The 19,468-nt window shown below is 36.8% G+C and overlaps 1 protein-coding gene across 1 annotated transcript; it reads right to left on the minus strand.

The window, feature by feature from the left end:
* Positions 1-12,914: 12,914 nt before the first annotated feature.
* LOC113348594 lies at positions 12,915-14,090 on the minus strand. The gene has a single exon (XM_026592433.1). It carries the CDS (start codon positions 14,088-14,090, stop codon positions 12,915-12,917), a length of 1,176 nt encoding a protein of 391 aa, XP_026448218.1.
* Positions 14,091-19,468: the final 5,378 nt, after the last annotated feature.

Here is a 19,468-nt window from a genome sequence, read left to right on the forward strand (position 1 = left end):
TCAAGTCTCCACATACCTTTTAGTCGATGAAGTTCCACCAGTTCCTTGAGTAGTTCTTCATCATTGTATGATGAAGGTCGTGGAGTCCAGAGCTCATTTACACTTTCTATCCTAGTCCGATACTTAGCTATAAGTAGACTAGAAATCAAGACTTATAGTTTTGGCAACTAAACTTGACAAACATGCTTGAGATAGCAATGCTTGCGAGTTCGACCGAGCAGTGCTGTAACAATCTCCCCCTTTGTCAATTTTAGTGACAAAACTATCAATACATATGGAATACAAAATAAATAAACTTTGCAGCTTCTCTTCCACATGCATGATCTCCTTGATTCTTCAACATTACTCAAAATCTTCGTCATCTCGAAATACTCCAATGATTCCAAAGGTTGTAAGTTCAGCATCATCGTTGTTGAAAATCCGTAGCCATAACAATGAGAAAACAAAACCTCTCAATCATTGTTACACAGTGTCATAGTATTATTACACAACATCAAAGTTCAATTGTATCACAACTTCGACAACAATACTATGGTGATATGTATCACTCCCCCTTAGTCAATACTCCATCTCATATGGAAACCACTCCCCCTTACATAATGATCCAAAAACCATATGTATTTATAGTGTGAATTACACATTAATTCTCCCCCTTTTTGTCAATAAAATTGGCAAAGGTATGAAAACTAGTGGGATCCTAATGAAATTTCCATAGAGACATTTCATGACCAAAATAAAGCACATATCAACTTTTTAGATACAATCATATAGCCGAAACTAAATGCATTCATCAAGGAGTTTATAAAGATATAAGATAAACCCCTATAATATTCCATAGCCGCACTCCCCACAAAGATTTGGAAATTAAGCACAAGTTCAATTAAGAACTCTCCCCCATAAAATGTGATTCCTGAAATAACAACAAGAGCGACCTTACTTTCAAGAAGAAAATAAGGATTTCTTTGGACTACACAAATCACATAAGAATATGAATTTGTATCCAAAATCTCAATTAAATTAGCCACAAGAGAACCCATGATTAATTTAATCGGAAATGCTCAACATAAGAAAACTTATGTAGCCACACAGTATATAAAAAAAAAGAAGGATCAGGTAAGATCAATACTGCGGAATAGAAAAGGATTCATTCCATTTTCCATCATTATTTGCACAATGACATACAATAGACATAATCCTTGTAAACAAAAGTTTTATCCTTTCTTCCATCAAATAATGACATAAAGGCTTTAACTTTTGTAAGTCAAAAAGTTCATTCAATCTTTTATCAATACTAGCATATCGACATACGAAAGACTTAACTTTTGACCACATATGGGACAATCATAGTTCACGGACGCTAACACACATATCCCATAACAATTTGCAATATATAAAACCATAAAGATTAATACTGCAAAAATCATCTTCCAAACAAACTTTAGAATTTAAGCAAATAAATCTATTCTTCCTAAAACACAAGAATAAAATTCTCATAAGAAGATTTCCTCGACATATATAAGAATCAAGTTTCTTTGATAACATCATACCTTTGAAAGGGTCCATCATAAAAGGTATCACTGATATCCTTGATTCTTTTAACCGTAGAGAGCCCATGTTCGTGAGTGAGAACATTAACTTTTCGATCAACAATGCGGGCAAGATGCCTAGCTTCACAGTCCATGATGAGCTTTTTCTGATTCCCGATCAAGATGTTTTGATTATTAAGAATTTCGGCATGTCCATCAATTAGCTGATTTATTTGCAGTTGAAGATTTGCAAACTCGACCTTAGAGTTATTCTGAAAAAGAATTAAATCCTTGACAGATTCTCCAACCAAGGAGTTATACTCTTTCCTTTCAATCATCCTTTTCAAGACAAGTTCTTGAACAGAATCACATCCTTTAGTGTCTTCTTCCATCTCAAGATTCACAACTTCTTGAGGTCTTGAGGAGTTTTCCATATCCCTTTTTTTATAGGAGGGAAGGCAAAACAATATAAGGTATATATATGATTTCAAGCAAGAGAGGATTCTCCCTTGTTGTGGAAACCCTAAACTCCCAAGAGAGACACGCACGTTCGTGGACTGGTTGAAAATAACGGAACAAAATAGATTCGAAAAGAATAAAATACCTCTGTTTTCCTATATCCCTCATCATCATAAAATTGAGGCACATAGCACCAAGGAGTCAATTGACTCTACTTTCGCATCAAGAGAAACCAGAATAGTCAAACATAATACAAATGAAAAACTACAATAGAGTTGAGTATCTCCCAAGAGTCATTCTTGCATCCCTCAAGTTAGATACAAGAATGAAAATGCCTAAGATTAGGCAGTCAAGTGAGATGAAATCCCACTATGAGAATTGAGAGATGAGTTGTAAATTCAATCTGAAGGTTTGAACCAGGTATTCCTTACCTTCTTTCGGTTATTTTTTATTCCATAAGGATTCAGCATAACCTTGTCAAGTGATCCATCAGAAATATTTTTCTGAGGATTAAGTCTAGGACCTCTAGAGATTGGTTCTGAGGATTGGAAGAGATAAGTTTCCACCATCTAGACTTGGATTTACCAGACTTATTCTCATAAATATTGGGAATGTGTATTTTTGTGGTGTAAGAATTTGCACCATTCGAAGGAACACGTTTCCTGTGGGGATTTCGAGATGAGTGACCATTGAAATCTATTTTATGAGAATCCTGTTTTTATGCAGGGAAGAAATCCACTGTAGTGGTCATTAGAGAGTTTACTCTGTTGGCAGTGAAAATAAGTAGATTTTGAAGATCAGAAATCTGTTTCTTTCTAGCAATACACTGATGAACATAGTGTTTCTTTTTCCCACAGAAGGAACAGGTTCATGGAGGAGAAACATTGACATGAGCTTGTTTTAAATTCATAGCCCTATTAGAAGATTGCAAGTCATGTAAACACTTCTTAGCAGAAACTTCCTTTGGAGAACATCTCTTCATGTACTGTAATTCTGTCTGAGAATTGATCATCAGTACAGAAGAATTTCTCATTAAGACAGAGTTTTCCTTTTTCAAGGATTTGCACTGATCTTGGGCTAGAATAAGGGATGTACCTAGTTTCTTTTTTTTCAACATGAAGTCTGTTAAGATCAGATGAATGTGTCTCAATCAAACATTTTTCTCCAATTCAGTCTTCTTTAACAATATTATCAAGAACACTAATCGTTTCACGCTAAAGGGTAGTTTCTTGAATGAGTTTTTCGATATTGTTGGAGAAGGATTCAATGATACTATAGAGTTACCGTTCTCGACCAAGAGACTTTTCAAATTCATCAATGAGCTGAGCATGATTATGAAAATCAATAGCCACAGTAGATTTTTTTGAGATTCTGGTGATATCCCTTTCAGCTTTCAACAAAATGTCAAGTGTCTCAATTGAGGGAATGTTATCAATATTTGATAAAACAATCTTTCTACCTCGGGATTCGGAAGAATCAACTAAGGAGTTATCATTAGAGGACATTTTGGTGTGCTCAACAACAAGAGATAATCTTTCGTCCACAGACACAGATTGCTATAAACACAGACTTATAAGGTCTTTAAACGTGTTTGCGTGCTCTGATACCAATTGAAGAAGTGGGGGTCTAACAACCACACCCAATATTTTACGTAGAAATCTGTATGGACAAACTCCAATATACTTTTAAGAGAATCAACTAGGCAGTCAAACTCAATCTTATAAAAAGTATATCAAAGAGTTATATCTCAATTTCTCGATTCAATACTTGATCAAGCAAAAAGAAATCTGCGAGTCTGACTGAATACAAGAGAAATTAACTTGAACGGTACCAAAGACCAATGTTCAAGTATCAATCAATTTCAATCAACAACCAAAGGTTGAATTTACCAATTGATCGATTTAATGCACAACCTATGATATTTCAATTATATAACAAAATATAATGCGGAAAAGAAATAACACAGACACCAGAAGTTTTGTTAACGAGGAAACCGCAAATGCAGAAAAACCCTAGGACCTAGTCCAGATTGAACACACACTGAATTAAGCCGCTACATACACTAGCCTACTACAAACTAACTTCGGTCTGGACTGTAGTTGAACCCAAATCAATATCACACTGATCCAGGTACATTTGTTCCTTACGTATCTGATCCTAACAGGATACTACGCACTTGATTCCCTTAGCTGGTCTCACCCACAACTAAGAGTTCCTACGACCCTTAGTCGATGACTTTAAATAAACAAATATGTAACGCACAGAAAAGTCTACAGTAATAGATAAATCTGTCTCCCACAGAAATACCTATGAGTTTTGTTCCGTCTTTTGATAAATCAAGGTGAACAGGAACCAATCGATAACCCAGACTTATATTCCCGAAGACCAGCCTAGAATTATCAATCACCTCACAATAATCTAAATCATATGATGGCGAAACTAGATATTGTGGAATCAAAAACGATAAGACGAAGATGTTTGTGACTACTTTTCTATCTTGCCTATTGGAGAAATTAATCTCGATATAATATTAAAATTGTACTCAATACGATAGAAACAGCAAGATCAGATCACGCAACTACAAAGAAATAGTTGGGTATGGCTTCACCATCCCAATGAAGTCTTCAAGTCGTTAACCTACAGGGTCTCGAGAAGAAACCTAAGGTTAAAGGATAATCGACTCTAGCTTATCCAACTATATCACACAGGAGGTGTGGGGATTAGGTTTCCCAGTTGCTAAAGTTCTCCTTTATATAGTCTTCGAATCAGTGTTTGCAATCAATGCTACCTTGGTAACAAAGAATTCAATATTTCCCGTTAAATGAAAACCTGATTAGATTAGAGCTGATATCTTTCAACCGTTAGATCGAACTTAGCTTGTTATACACAAATTAAATGCACGTTCATTTTCGTTTGCGTACCTAAACGTGTACACCTAGTTGGTTCAACAGTAGTTAACCAAATGGTTAGCCATATGAGCACTTTCATATCAACCATATTCATGTTCACCATAACTAGTTCAAATGACTCAAAAGAACTAGTTAGAGAGTTGTTCAATTGCTTAGATCTTATAGAAGTATACAAGACACAATCGAACTGTAGCTTATACAACTAGTATCACACATGAGGTGTGGGGATTAGGTTAGTCGCTAGAGTTCTCCTTTATTTAGTCTTCAAATCAGGGTTTGCAATCAATGCTACCTTGGTAACAAAGCATTTAGTATTCACAGTTAGCTGAAAACCTGATTAAATTCAAGCTAATATCTTTCAACCGTTAGATCTAACTTAACTTGTTATACACAAATGAAATGCACGTTCCGTACCTAAACGTGTACACCTAGTTGGTTCAACGGTAGTTAACCAAATGGTTAGCCATATGAGCACTTTCATATCAACCATATTCATGTTCACCATAACTAGTTTAAATGACTCAAAAGAACTAGTTAGAGAGTTCTTCAATTGCTTAGATCTTATAGAAGTATACAAGACACGGTCGAAGAAAAATTGGTTTTCATTCACTCGAATCGATTCATGAACATTATAGAGACGGTTTGCAAATTGCGTTCCTTATATATAAATGTTTTAGTTCATGAACAAACCAATTTTAGAAAGTAACACACTTAAGTATGCGTACGGGTATGCATACTTAAGTAACCGGATTTGAGTTTTTTTGGTTTCGAAACTCAGCAGAAATTCACGGACATGAACTTTCCGCTAGTATGCGTACGGGTACGCATACTTTGGTAACCGGATTGAGTTGGTTTTGATTTCCAAACTCAACAGAAATTCACAGTCGTGAACTTCCGCCAGTATGCGTACGTGTACGCATACTTAACCAGTCTCCATAAACCATTTTGTACACACACAAGTATGTATACATTTGGTTCTCGGTTTTGGACTTCTACACTAATGTGCGAACACACTATATATCTATATCCAAAGATGGTTACATATTTTAAAATCTCATTTCAATCATTGTAATATTCTTAGAGAACGTTATATAGTTGTTGTTCACAAACTATTTTTCGTCAAAGCTATTTTCAAGTAATTGAAACTAATATGACTTTCGTCACTGATAAAGATGAACTTGGAAAAAGCGAAAGCTTACTAACACATATTTCGAGAAATAGATAAGCGAGATAAACTCGGCTCGAAATAGCAAATGTGTATAATCGAAGTCTATATAGCAATACAACTTTTGTCTCAAGATATGAGATAGAGTACATAGAATTTTGAGTGATAGATAAGTTCAAATCTCCACATACCTTTTAGTCGATGAAGTTCCACCAGTTCCTTGAGTAGTTCTTCGTCTTTGTACGATGAACGCCGTGGAGTCTAGAGCTCAACTACACTTTCTATCCTAGTCCGAGACTTAGCTATAAGTAGACTAGAAATCAAAACTTATAGTTTTGGCAACTAAACTTGACAAACAAGTTTGAGATAACAACACTTGCGAGGTCGACCGAGCAGTGCTCTAACAATAGTGTTTCCAATAATTCCCTTGAAAATGAGGATAATTATTTGCATAATCAAGATGATGAGGTTAGAATTGGTAACACTATTTTTTTTAGACGAGGTTCGACCATTTTCACATTATTACAATGATGATTATGATGAGGATAGTGCTGAGGAAGAATCTGAAATATGTAGGCATAGTGATCAGGAATTTGTTACTCCAATTGAGTTTTATAATGATAATATTATTTCTAGTTCAAATCCAAATAATTTTAATGATTATTCACCTAATCAAAAGGACGAGGATTTGACAAGAAGTATCCCCATTTTTGACGATGTAGTATTTCCTTTTTATGAAGCCAATGATGGTATAGAGGAACGAGTTTATTTTGAGTCTAGTGATTTAGAAACAATAGTATTAGACAAAGAGAATGAACTCGTAGAGATGAGTGAGGATGAACCTGACTTAGAAGAATCAATTGACCATTTTCAGGAATCTGATGACTTAGAAATTAGGAAGATTGTGACTAGTCTATCTAGAGACACTGGAAACTCTAAGTTTGGGGGTGACTATCATTCTCCCCGTGCCTTACCGTTAACTCTTAAAAAGGTCCCTCACTTGGGACTTGACATGTGTGCCTCAGCGATTTTAAAATATTATCATCATACACGTTTTCCCGAACCTAATGATGTCCGGGAAGAAGTCCAATTGTTAAAAACCCATCCTCTGGTTGATGTGGTTTGCCCATGCTATGATACCCAGATTGATTTGGTGTTTCCACCAAATAGTTTCCAACCAATTGTGGGAACGTATGAGTTTCAAATGTGTCAGTTATTAAGTTTTGAGACTAAGCCTAAGTACTTTAGGAGATTAGAATCGACACATTTGCTTAAGATTGACCACCACTTTCATTATGGTCAACTGTGCGAGTCAAATATGATTGACTATGAGGATCCTCAATTATTCAGGTTATTATTATGTGCTTCTAAATTTTTCCGTATCTTAGAACCTGATCATTTGGATCTTATTTATGAGGAGGTGCAACACATGAAAATATTTTATTTAGACCCCTTTATAGAACCTGAACGTGAACCACAACTAGATGTAGTTGTCTTAAACAGGAAACTAGGCAAGGGTGGCTATGTTTATTCACTTTCTTGGTTTGTTGCAATTTTCTTTTGTCTGTGATAACACTTTTTGATGCAGACGACCCACAGTTGTTCCGGTTATTGCTATATGATTCGAAGTGATTAATTCTTTCATATGTCTGGCCGAATACGTTAAACTTAGCACTTATTGGGAGGTAACCCATGCTCATGCAACACGGTAATATCTTTCTTTAACTCTTTTGCTTCAAATGGTAACAGTTTCTCCTTGTTCATGTGGTGTAGTTTTTACAGTGGAAGTAAGGAATTCGATTCCCGAAGATTTGGTTTTTAAGACTAATTAAGAAAAGATTACTAGACAAAAATTGCTAAAAATGATTCTTGTATTCAATTAAAGCAGTCTAGGATGTCAAGATTCCATCACTACTACGCAGATTAAATGATTGTAACTATTCCCTATAACACTTTCTCAAAATTACACAAGACGATTTAGGACAAATAATACGTCTCGGAAAATAAATCTTTTCAAACAATTATTTTTCTCAAAGAATTGACAATCTTCTTCACTTTTAAATGCTAGTCTCTAACAAATAATATATAAGTCATTATTTAAGCATTATAGGGCACATGAAGAAAATCATTATCGTGACAAATCGAGAATAAGGACTAAAAGAATTGTTATAGAAAATAATCAAAACATATTAGCACACATAGTAGGACTTCCTTTCTAATCCTAGATAAAAATTTAGCTACTCATGGCAAAATTAAAGAAAGAAAAGAAATAAACCATCGTATTTATTTGAATAAAAATGCTTAAAAGACGGAGCTGTTTCGGTGCCAAGCAATGTAACTAAGCAATACTCGCTTTAATTTTGTTTACAATGGATTTATTCACTTCTTTTTCTTAGTTTACCAAGCACCAAACAGTGGAAAAATCAATGAAAAGATAAAAGCCTCCAAAGTGAAAAACGTGAACAGTTTCCCAAACTTTTTGTAAATCCTCCAAAACTGACGACCCCCCTCTTTATATAGCCTACCACTTCCTTTAGTTTCCATAGTGGTGGGATTTTTAATTAATTCTTCAAATCTTGCATGCATGGTCATGAGTGTGCTGGTTTAGATTCATTTGTTAAATGAATTTCAAATCCTCCATATTTCCTTCCTAATATGTAATGGAAACTTCCAAACTAGTCAAATCATTTCTTTCACTTTTTATATCTTCCTTTATGATGTCGACATTAGCATTCTTCTCTGATTTTCCTTCATTTCTTTATTAACAAATATCTTCCCATTATTAAATATATGAATTTATTTCCTTGTGTAGTATAATTGCATGCATACGAGTAACTGAGTGTGCGGAGCTTGTGGAGTTGTGTGGAAATGTGGAGCAGGGCCTTCCTTCTTTTGCTTCCTGACTGGCTTTGTCTACTATGGTCCAAGAACCAATAATGATAGTGCCTTGAGATAGCCGGATTGGCTATTTATATCATTTTACGTGTAAAGTCCCGACATTTTATCCCACTCCAGCTTAATTTGTCAAATACTACAAAACTAAACAAAACCATCAAATTATACAAAATAGAGAACTAAAAATTGTAAATTGAGATGTAAAAATGTCGTGTTTACACACTTATCAAATACCCCCAAAACCTACATTTTGCTAGTCCCGAGCAAAAATAAAAATGAAAAAAAAAATCCTAACTCATTGTCGCAGGCATCGTGATTACATTTAGCGTATGCAATAAGCCTTTAAACCCCTAGATGACCCTCGTGGACGAGTTATAGTCTCGTGAGGTTTTTTTTGCTAAGTCCAAAAGTTTATTAGAGCAAAAAAACGTAATTACAAGTAATTACAAAAAAGGGAGGCTCAAAGGCCCCCCACCCCCATAAACCAAAGGGGTAGAAAATAGAAAAAAACTAACCTCTAAAGGATACTAATTTAATGAAGCTATAAGAAAAACACAAATAAAAGGAAAATAAAAATTATTTTCCCCCTCTCAATTTTCTTCTTCGATTAGAAGATTTACTCTTTGAGAAAATAGTATCCATTATGTTCATATCTTCATATCCATCCAAAAATTCTCCTTCCTCGTCCTTATCCGAAGTAATATTACCCGGAACAAGTTTGATTAGAGTTTGATTGATCTTCCCACTTTTTGTAAGCCTAGGAGACCTACCAAGATGAGCCTTAAGACCCAGGGTATTTGTAAACAAATCTGGAGAAGCTTCTAGCTCGGCCAAAATGGCTTTGCCTTGTAAAGACACCTCCCTTTGTTCTTTCAAAATTCGTGCACGTTTTTTCCTTTTCTAAGTCTTGATCTGCAGTTGTTGTAGGCCCATCCAGTTTGTCCGGCTTAACAGACCTTGAACTTCCCATATCCAAATTTGTAACCATTCCAAACTTCTCTTTAGCCGGCACTACATTCCTAACTGAATCAGGATTGTCCATAACCAAATTTTTAGGAGGCCCAAATTTTTCCTCCATTAAAACACGACCAGGGGATTCCATATCCTTCCCATTGCTATCCAAATATACCCTGCCAGAATCAGCGTTATCTTGAGTTTTGCGATCTGCCAGAATTTTTGCAGCTCTCCGAGGTACTCTTTTTGCTTCCCAACAAGCCAAAATATCCGCGTCAACATCTCCATCAGCTGAAAACTCTTCCAAATCACTGTCTTCCTTATTTTCAATGATCACATTACTAGAATCAGTGTCTAAATTGTTGGAATCCAACCCTAACTCGCTTACAAGAATCTCAAATTTATTTTGCATGACAACTTCAGTTTGGAGTAACTCATCCACAAGAGGAGTAGGAGAATTGGCTGCATTGTTCTTTAACAGGTTGCCACTTTTGAGTACTCTTTGTAGGATTAACATGATGATTTTTCTTGGTTTTCTGCCTACAATCAGATTCAACATGTCCAACAATTTTGCAGTGGGAGCAAAACTTGGGAATTTTTTGTAGCTCCACAAACTGTTCAAAACTTCTACCACCTACTGTTACATGAATGGAATCAGGCACTGTCTTCGCAAAATCAATATCAACCAAAATAGTTGCATAACATCCATAATCATGATTTAACGTCTTCTTATCCACCATAATGGGATTACCAAGGTTTTTACCAAGTGATAACAAGATTTTTTCAGTCCATAACTCCACATATAACCCAAGAAAATTAACCCAAACAATAGCATGTGAAGAACTCTCTTTATCTGGACCAAACCAAGGAAACCAATCTTGGAGCCGTAACTCTTGTTGATTAATTTTCCAGGTTTTACCATCACGAATTTTTACTTTATCTTCCTCAAATGAAAACTTTATAATAAAAAAACCTTTGTTCATATGTGTGAACTTTACCTTACTCGGACCTAACTTCCATTGATCTTCCAAAGATTTTGTAACCACATCAAAACTTTTAGCTTTAAGATGCAACCTTCCAATAAGACTATGATTCCAGATCGCACACCCTTCCTGAAAAAAATCCATCGGCAATTCCATTGAAGGTTTATTATCATGAAAAATAGGGTTTGGGAGACTACCAATATCTATAGTGGTAGGTTTTAGCGTTTTTTTTCCCTTAACCATATCTGCAAAAGCGGCAGATATAAGAGACGAGTTACTAGAACCCGGATCATGATTTCCCCCATTGCAAATCATCCAAAGATGATCAAAACAATGGAGAAAAACGTGAAAAAACTGGAAACCCTAAAAACTCAAGCAAAAAATCGACAGAGCTAATTATATAGTCTCGTGAGGGTTTACCAGAGATGTACCCACAAAACCTTTACTCAAACTCTGATTAGTCACAAGTATCCAAAGAGCTATGAGGACATACATATTCTCAACCTATCGCCAGGTAACTAGAATGCCAAAGAAATTAAAGGTATCCGATCAAAAGCTGAATAAAGAAAAGGGGAGGCACATCTGCTATACTGCTAGATAAAGAGATATCCGCTAAACATCTAGATAAACATTATGAGATGCATCCGCTTTACAGCTGGATAAGATTAGGAGAGAGATAAAGATGAGAGGGACATCTGCTACACAGCTGGATAAATTACGTGTGATGAGTTGAACCAGTGTTAGAAATATCTTGTGCCAGATGGAAAGTGGACTAACAAAGCAACCAATATGCATCTCTATTTGACTCTCTCATAGTGCTCAGTAGAAACAACGTCTTCTTCGGCTTCAACTGTTGATGATAAACTCTTGAACTTCGTAGAACCTTGACAATTAACTCTTCTCTTTGGTTTCTTGCTTGAAACTTCCTTATAGATTTTTAATTCCCTATGGCCTTATTGAACAAAACTAACAACAAAATTTAAATGTACATTTTTTTTAATTTTTTTTTCTCTTTTTATTATTATTTATTTATATATATATATTTTTTCATTTTTCATTTTTTTTCCTTCATTTTTTCATTTTTTTATTGAAACACGGTAATAACAAGACTAATATTTACATGGCCATGAGACAATGACTCTCTAGCACTTGGATCTTCCCAACTTGTGGTATCTTGGTATCATGAACTTCAATAACTTACATCGTTTGATTTTCTTTACTCTAAGTCTTCAACTTTGATTTTGAATTTTGCTTTTCTTTCTATTGATGCTTATAAACCTTAAACGTCTTCAATTTTCTTCATAGATTTTGATGTCGCTCCGCTTGTTGATGATGATAAGTTTCTACTGAGAGAGAGTCGTAATCCAGTAACTAAGACTACATTGTGAGGTTGCTTTGTCTTTCTGGCATTTCCTTTTGATCGAATTGTATTTCCATAATGGATGGTTAGGTCCATCACGATTACCCTCTAAAAGGTACATGTTCTCTCCTGATTGTCAATGATCTCAATGTCTTTTTCTCTAATGTCTCACTAGACTGTTATCCCTAGCAATTCGAATTACCATCTTTTCGGTGAGAAACAGTATGTAAACTTAGCTAACTGAATATTGTGTGACTCTAAATGTTGGAGATTCTTGGTACAACTAAAATTTTTCTCCCTTACCCCCAAACCTAAATTGAACATAGTCCTCGATGTTCCATATATAAATATGAATGCATGAACAAAGAGAAATGCTGATAAAAAAAAAAAGAGATAGGGAAAGATGTTACCAGGACCATGTACCACAAAGGTGGGTTGCCTCCCATAAAGCACTAAGTTTAATATCTTCAGCCAGACATGACTGTACCTGCGCTAAGTTTAAGGAGTGATATAGACAGGCCTCAGGTCAAACTGTGTCGTCAGAAAAGCAAAATTTACTATGGTTTTTTTTTTGATAAGTCAAAATATTGTATTAAAGAAAAGAGTTATTTACAAGATAGTACATGAGAAAAGAGGTCACAGCAACCCCAAAAACTCAAAATACTATTTCAATCGAAAATAGGAAACATATGGGAACTCTATTGAGTTTAACAACTCAGGACGACCAACAAAAGTGAGTCTCACTCCATTATCTAATAAGCAACCAGTCTTCGCCATCTTGTCAGCTGCGAAATTGGCTTCACGGTACGTGTGCACAAAATTTATAGAATCAAACATGCCCTTTACATCATACCATCTCTGTCTAGCAAACCAAGGAATAAAATCCCCTTCCAAAGCTGTTATGACACTTGATGAATCAGTCCGCACTAGAACATCCCGGTATCCCCATTGAACTGCCAATTCTAAACCAATCAGAATGCTATACAACTCCGCCATATAATTGGAAATAATTCCAAGACAAACACACATCGCCCCAACCACTTCACAAGCAGAATTTCTCGCCACCACACCATCTCCCGCCACCCATGGATTGCCTCTAGAGGCACCGTCACAGCACAGCAAAAGCTGATTGTGCATAGGAGGTTGCCGAAAACACTCAACAGGCTCTAACATCTTCACCCTACGACATTTAACTCTGAAAAAATTCAGAATCTCAAGATCTTCTACCTTGTTGAACATACATCCTGTCATTCTAGCCGAGTACTCATGAATGAGGTTAAACACACGTTTTTTGAAGAAAGTCCAGCAAGGCTTCTTCTTTTCATAGACCATCTTATTCCTTTGGTACCACAGCTCCGAACGTAGCACCAAGATTGAGACTAACCACAGGTCTTTAACTATTCTACTACGCCCTTTCACTTCCTTGTTAGCAGCAAGCAAGTTATAATGAGGAATAATATGGAAAATACCTGCCAGCCATTGCCAAGCCCAATTCGCAGCACTACAGCTCCAAATAACATGTTCCAAAGACTCCTCCTCAATCTGGCACACACTGCACCTCGACGGAAGAGCTATCTTGAACCTGCTCTTTACTTTATCCAGAGTTGCATAAGCTCCCCTGACAAACTTCCAATTTTGTGCTGCCAAAGAAGGGTGCACAACACTCTTCCATAACAGATTTGCTTCCTCCAGCACTGGATATCTCATCCTCACCATCTCCCTTGCAGACTTCACAGAGAATAAACCTTTAAGGTCCGGCATCCATATCTTCCTATCACTGCTTGTGTGCCTCCTTGGCAAGCTCTCCAGATCCACACCAGCACTGACGAGGTCGTGCATATGAACTCCTTCAAGCTACCATTGATCCTGCACAATGATATCACTAACCCTTGCATTTCTGTCAAGGTCAGGTTGTTGCAAAACATCTGCCAAAGTTTCAGACCCATACCATACATCATAAAATAGTGAAGTTGCTCCACTGTCACCAATTAAAGATTTAGTATTGCGCATAACTTCAGTGTGCACCCAACGAATCCCAGGAAGAATTGAAGATTTAACTCCAGCCAACTTCAGCCGACCATCTCTACAAGTGAATTTTGATTCCAGAAATCTAGCCCATTTCTTCGTAGAAGCTTTAATACTCCACCACAACTTCATAATCAGTGCCTTGTTCATGTTGCTTAGGCTAGTAAGCCCAAGACCCCCTTCCCGCACCGGACTGCAGATCTTGTCATAACCAACCACGAAAGCTCTATCCAAGTTTGGATCTCCCGACCAAAGGAAATTACGAATCACACGTACACATTGTTTAACAAATTTAACAGGCCATTTATACACAACCATGTTATGAATCGCATAACTTGAAAGGAAAGTTTTAACAAGAACCACACGATCCTGAAAGGAAAGCATCTTACCTTTGTAAACCGAAAGTTGGTCCTTCAGATTATCCACCACATTACTAATATGTCTATACTTCACCACTCCAGGCATCACCTTAACCCCCAAATATCTATCCGGGAAATAAGTCACTCCCATGCCTAAGAAGTCTACAATAGACTGACTCCTATGCAAAGACCACCTCCAAAATAAATTTTGCTCTTCTCCCTGCAAACTCGCTGACCATAAGCTTGTTGATAATCACCCAGGAGCTTCACTAAGTTTGTTAGACTTATCATATTACCCTTGCAAAAGATCATAATATCATCAGCAAAAAATAAATGAGTTGGAGCAATACCATTACGCTTCACCATATGAGTCATACTCTTGTTTTGAAAGAGTTTAGTAATGTTCCTACTTAGAACATCCTCTATCAAAACAAAGATAAGAGGAGAAAGCGGATCCCCTTGACGCAAACCTCTATTAATCTTGAAAAAACCCTCCGGACTCCCATTAAGAAGAATAGAAATCCTGGCAGACTTCAGAATATTGTGAATCCAAGTACACCAATCCTATGAGAAAACATATCTACGAAACACCTCCAAGACAAAAGGCCAACTTACTGTATCAAAATCTTGAGAAGTATCAAATTTGAGACTTAAGTTGTCTTCCTTTCTTTTAATGTGCAGCTCATTAACCAATTCAGACGCCAAACTAATATTTTCATGAATATTTCTCCCCTTCATAAAAGCCACTTGTTCCTCCGAAACCAAATTATCTAAGACTTTTCCAAGTCTGGTTGCTAAAATTTTGGTAAAAATTTTGAAGAAAAAATTACTTAGACCAATTGGTCTATATTTCTTCAGGCTATCCTCACCTCTTACCTTAGCAAGCAAAAGAATGAGACTAGAATTAGCCCCATTAGGAATAGTTTTGTTGCTCCAGCAAAAAATAATAGCCTTATCTAGGTCTTGATGAATTAAATCCCAACAATGTCTATAAAAACACCCCGAGAAACCATCAGGACCTGGAGCACTATCCGCACCCAAATCAAACACCGCCACCTTAATTTCCTCCAAAGAAGGAATAGAATCCAACATATGTCTTTCCTCAAGAGAAATAGAATTATGTTCATACTCAAACAAACTATCCTCAATCTGCGTATCTACTCCATTAAATTTACTCTCATAATAAGAAACAACATGGTCTCTTAATAAGTCTGGATCAATGATAAGGGACCCATCATCTGTCACCAACTCCGAAATTGTATTGAAACTTCTACGAGTATTAATAGTACTATGGAAATATGAAGTATTGCTAGAACCCTCCAAGATCCATTTGTTGCGAGATTTTTGCTTCAACATAATATGCTGCTGCATACGCACCTCCTGAACAGCAACAAGCGCACCCTTCATCTCATTCTGCTTAGAAATGTCAAAAGGGTCCTCATCCGAATTCCTACTAGCCACTTCAAACTTCAATTGAGCCTGTTTGATCCTTGCATTCACATTACCAAACACTTGTTGATTCCACAACTTCACAGCTACCTTCAATCTCTTCAGCTTGAAAGGAAAAATAAAATCCGGATTACCATACACCGGAGCATTCCAAGAAGTCTCAACCATTCTCAAAAAATCAGAATGCGTAAACCACATTTTCTGAATTCTGAAAGGAGCACGTCTCGGCCTAGAAGCAACAAAAGGATAACCAATAAGAGTCGAATGATCGAAAACTTCCCTAGGAAGATCTTTACACCGCCAATTCGAAAATTTAGTTAATCAAGGTTCATTAATAATAGCACGATCCAACTTGCTAATAATTCTTCTCACCCCCGATTGGCCATTAGTCCAAGTGAACTTAGGACCCAAAGAATCTGCCTCAAAAAGACCATTCTCTTCCATCCAGTCATTGAATTCATTAATACTAGAAGTAAGAACATCTCTACCACCCTTCTTCTCATCATTGCGAAGAACACAGTTAAAATCTCCAATTACCAACCAAGGAGTAGTAGAATCCACCACAGAAATTTGACTCCATAATCTCCTTCTAAAAACTTGGATATAACTAGCATGAACACAAGAAATAAAGACTCCTTCTGTCTTCACCGTAATAGCCTGCCTAGTCATATTTAACACCACTAGCTCTTCAATATCTTCACTCCAAAGAATCCAAAGATTACCAATAGAACTTGAAGTAGAATTATGATCTGCCTTCTTAACAAAACCAGCTAAATTAAGTCGTAACATAACACCATCTGAATAAGGGATTTTCGGCTCAGCAATACACATAAGAACCGGCTTAAACTCCTTAACTAACTCACGTAATTTCAAACCAGCCTCCTCCTTCGACACTCCATTGACATTCCAAAAGAGAACTCGTATTAGGAAACTGTCTTTTTTGGTTTAGAAGATATCTTAGGATTCTTAGTCGGAACCCTTTTTTTCAATAACTGGAGAGAAACCTTTGTTAACTCTGATTCCCAAATCATTAACCTCAGAGTCCGAGTCAGACTTGGATTCTGGAGATTTGTTTTGAGTATAACTTTGTGAGGTACTTTGTTGCGAACTAGCCTGAATTGGCACACGACCAGGCTTCCTAGTTTTCTTAGGCACAACTTTCTCAACTAGAATATCAGACCATTTGGCTCCCTTGACACCTGATGATGCTTTCTCTGGCGTGAGTTCCTCATCCGAACTCTCCTCCTCCTGATTAGATTGTTGCACTGTGCTGTCTAGCGCCAACTCAGCTGTCAAAACATCAAATTTATTCGAGGAGATAACCACAGTATTATCTGTGAAAGCATTGCAGGTAGGTGTCTCCACAATACTATGAACCACTGCGTCTTGAATAGGTATAAAGGGAGTAGAAGAGTTGGTCTGGTTCCTATCAATACTAGAGTGATTAGTTCTCGCCAATTCATCACTCTTTCCTGACTTAGCTGCAATATTGGTTTCATCTACCATCAATATGTTAGCTAATGCTCTTTTCGCAGCAAGCGCCTGTTTAGCTGTCTCAACAGCGTCAGACGCTGCACGAAGCTGAGCTTCAGAAGCAGCCAGCACCTCTTCAAGCTGCCTAGTATCCTCCTTACCAGCAGCATTCTCCCCAACAGCAACAAGTATATTAATATCTTTACCCGCACCAGGCATATTAACAGTTTCCCCCGCACCAGTGTTTGCAACTTCACCAGTTTCGCCTGACTTGTCAACACCACTAGTACCTTCTTGATTGTTATTCTTCTTGATCGCTTCTTACCTTTAGCTTCCTGCCAGTCTTGAGTATCCTCCGTCTCCTTAACAGATTCATCAGACTTTGGTTTCCTTCTGCACTCACTCTCATTGTGTCCAATAATGTTACAATGCAAACAGAATTTTGGATGCTTAGGTATCTCCACATATTTCCAGAAAGTTCTCCCACCAGCTGTTAGTAGAATTCTGTCAGGAATGTGTTTTGCAAAAACTACATCAAACAGCATTGAAGCATAGCTTCCAAACTCCAGATTCAATGTTCTTTGATCAACTACAATCGGATTACCAACTGCTTTCCCAATGGATAACAAAGATCTCTCAGTCCATAACTCTGCATGAAGACCCGGGAGATGAACCCAAACAGGTGCATGGGAAGTATTTTGTCTTTCAGGATCGAAACCAGGGTACCAATCCATCAAACTTAGCTCTTGTTGATTAACAAACCATTTCCTGTTACGGATTCTGGCTTTTGTTTGCTCATCACGCAACATAACTACAAAGAAACCCTTACTCATAGACATAAACCTAACCGAGTTAGGGTTTAGCTGCCATTGAGTAACTAAATTGTTCTTCACCTCCAAAAACTTCAAACCCGTGAAGTTGAGTCTTGCAATAAAGCTAAACTCAAAAGGCTTACAACCTTCCTGGTAAAAATCGGGAGGGATTACCAAAGATGGTTCTCCATTAATTAACGTGGGATTTGGAAGACTACTAACATCAACAGCCGTAGGTTGTAATGTTTGACGTACTTTCACTTTTTTCGCAAAGGTTGGAGTTGGTGATCCATTCGTAATACGTAACACAGTTTCCTCAGTCATCATTAATCCTAAGATTAAACAATAATTGAAGAAGAGAATTGAAAAACGCACAAAACCCTAGGAAAATCGCCAGATTTTCTCTCTCCTCAAAATTTACTATGGGGGTGGGTCCTTGAATCGTCGTCAAAGTATTGCTGATTTTTTGGATATGGTTATAACTGCTTTCCCAGATCGCTATTTGGGAGTAAAGATCATGCCTGGAGCGGTGAAGTATGCCCATATTAGTAATATGGTGGATAAGCTTAAGGATCAGCTCACGATTTGGAATGGTAAAACTCTCTCTTTTCATGATAGAGTAGTTCTTATCAATTCTGTTCTTTCTAGCTATTCAATTCACAACATGGCAATGTATAAATGGCCAAAGAAGTTTATTCAGCAGTGTGAGAGGGTGATAAGGAATTTTCTTTGGTCGGGTGACTCGAATTTATCTCGTTCTTTTGTGGTTGGTTATGATAAAATTTGATGTCCTTACAAAGAAGGTGGTTTGGGGATTCCTAATTTGGAAGTTCTAAACAAAATTACTAAGGAATGCTTCATGCAAACCGTGGCTATAAAGTTCATGAGCCGATTCAATCGAATCAAATCATCTTTGTTTCAATTGTGTCTTGTGTAGTTACATAAGATCTCATAGCAATTGAACAACTCTTTAACTAGTTCATTTGAGTCAATTGAACTAGTTATGGTGAAGAAGAACAAGGTTAATATGAAATGCTCATATGGTTAACCTTTTGGGTTACTATGTTGAACCAACATACACGTACACGTTTGGGCATGG

Source organism: Papaver somniferum, chromosome 1, assembly GCF_003573695.1.
Source record: "Papaver somniferum cultivar HN1 chromosome 1, ASM357369v1, whole genome shotgun sequence".
Taxonomy (NCBI): Eukaryota; Viridiplantae; Streptophyta; class Magnoliopsida; order Ranunculales; family Papaveraceae; genus Papaver; species Papaver somniferum.

What these genes read in the sequence shown, in the direction of transcription:
- LOC113348594 (XM_026592433.1), bottom strand. Translation starts at nt 14,090, where the DNA reads ATGCACGACCTCGTCAGTGCTGGTGTGGATCTGGAGAGCTTGCCAAGG.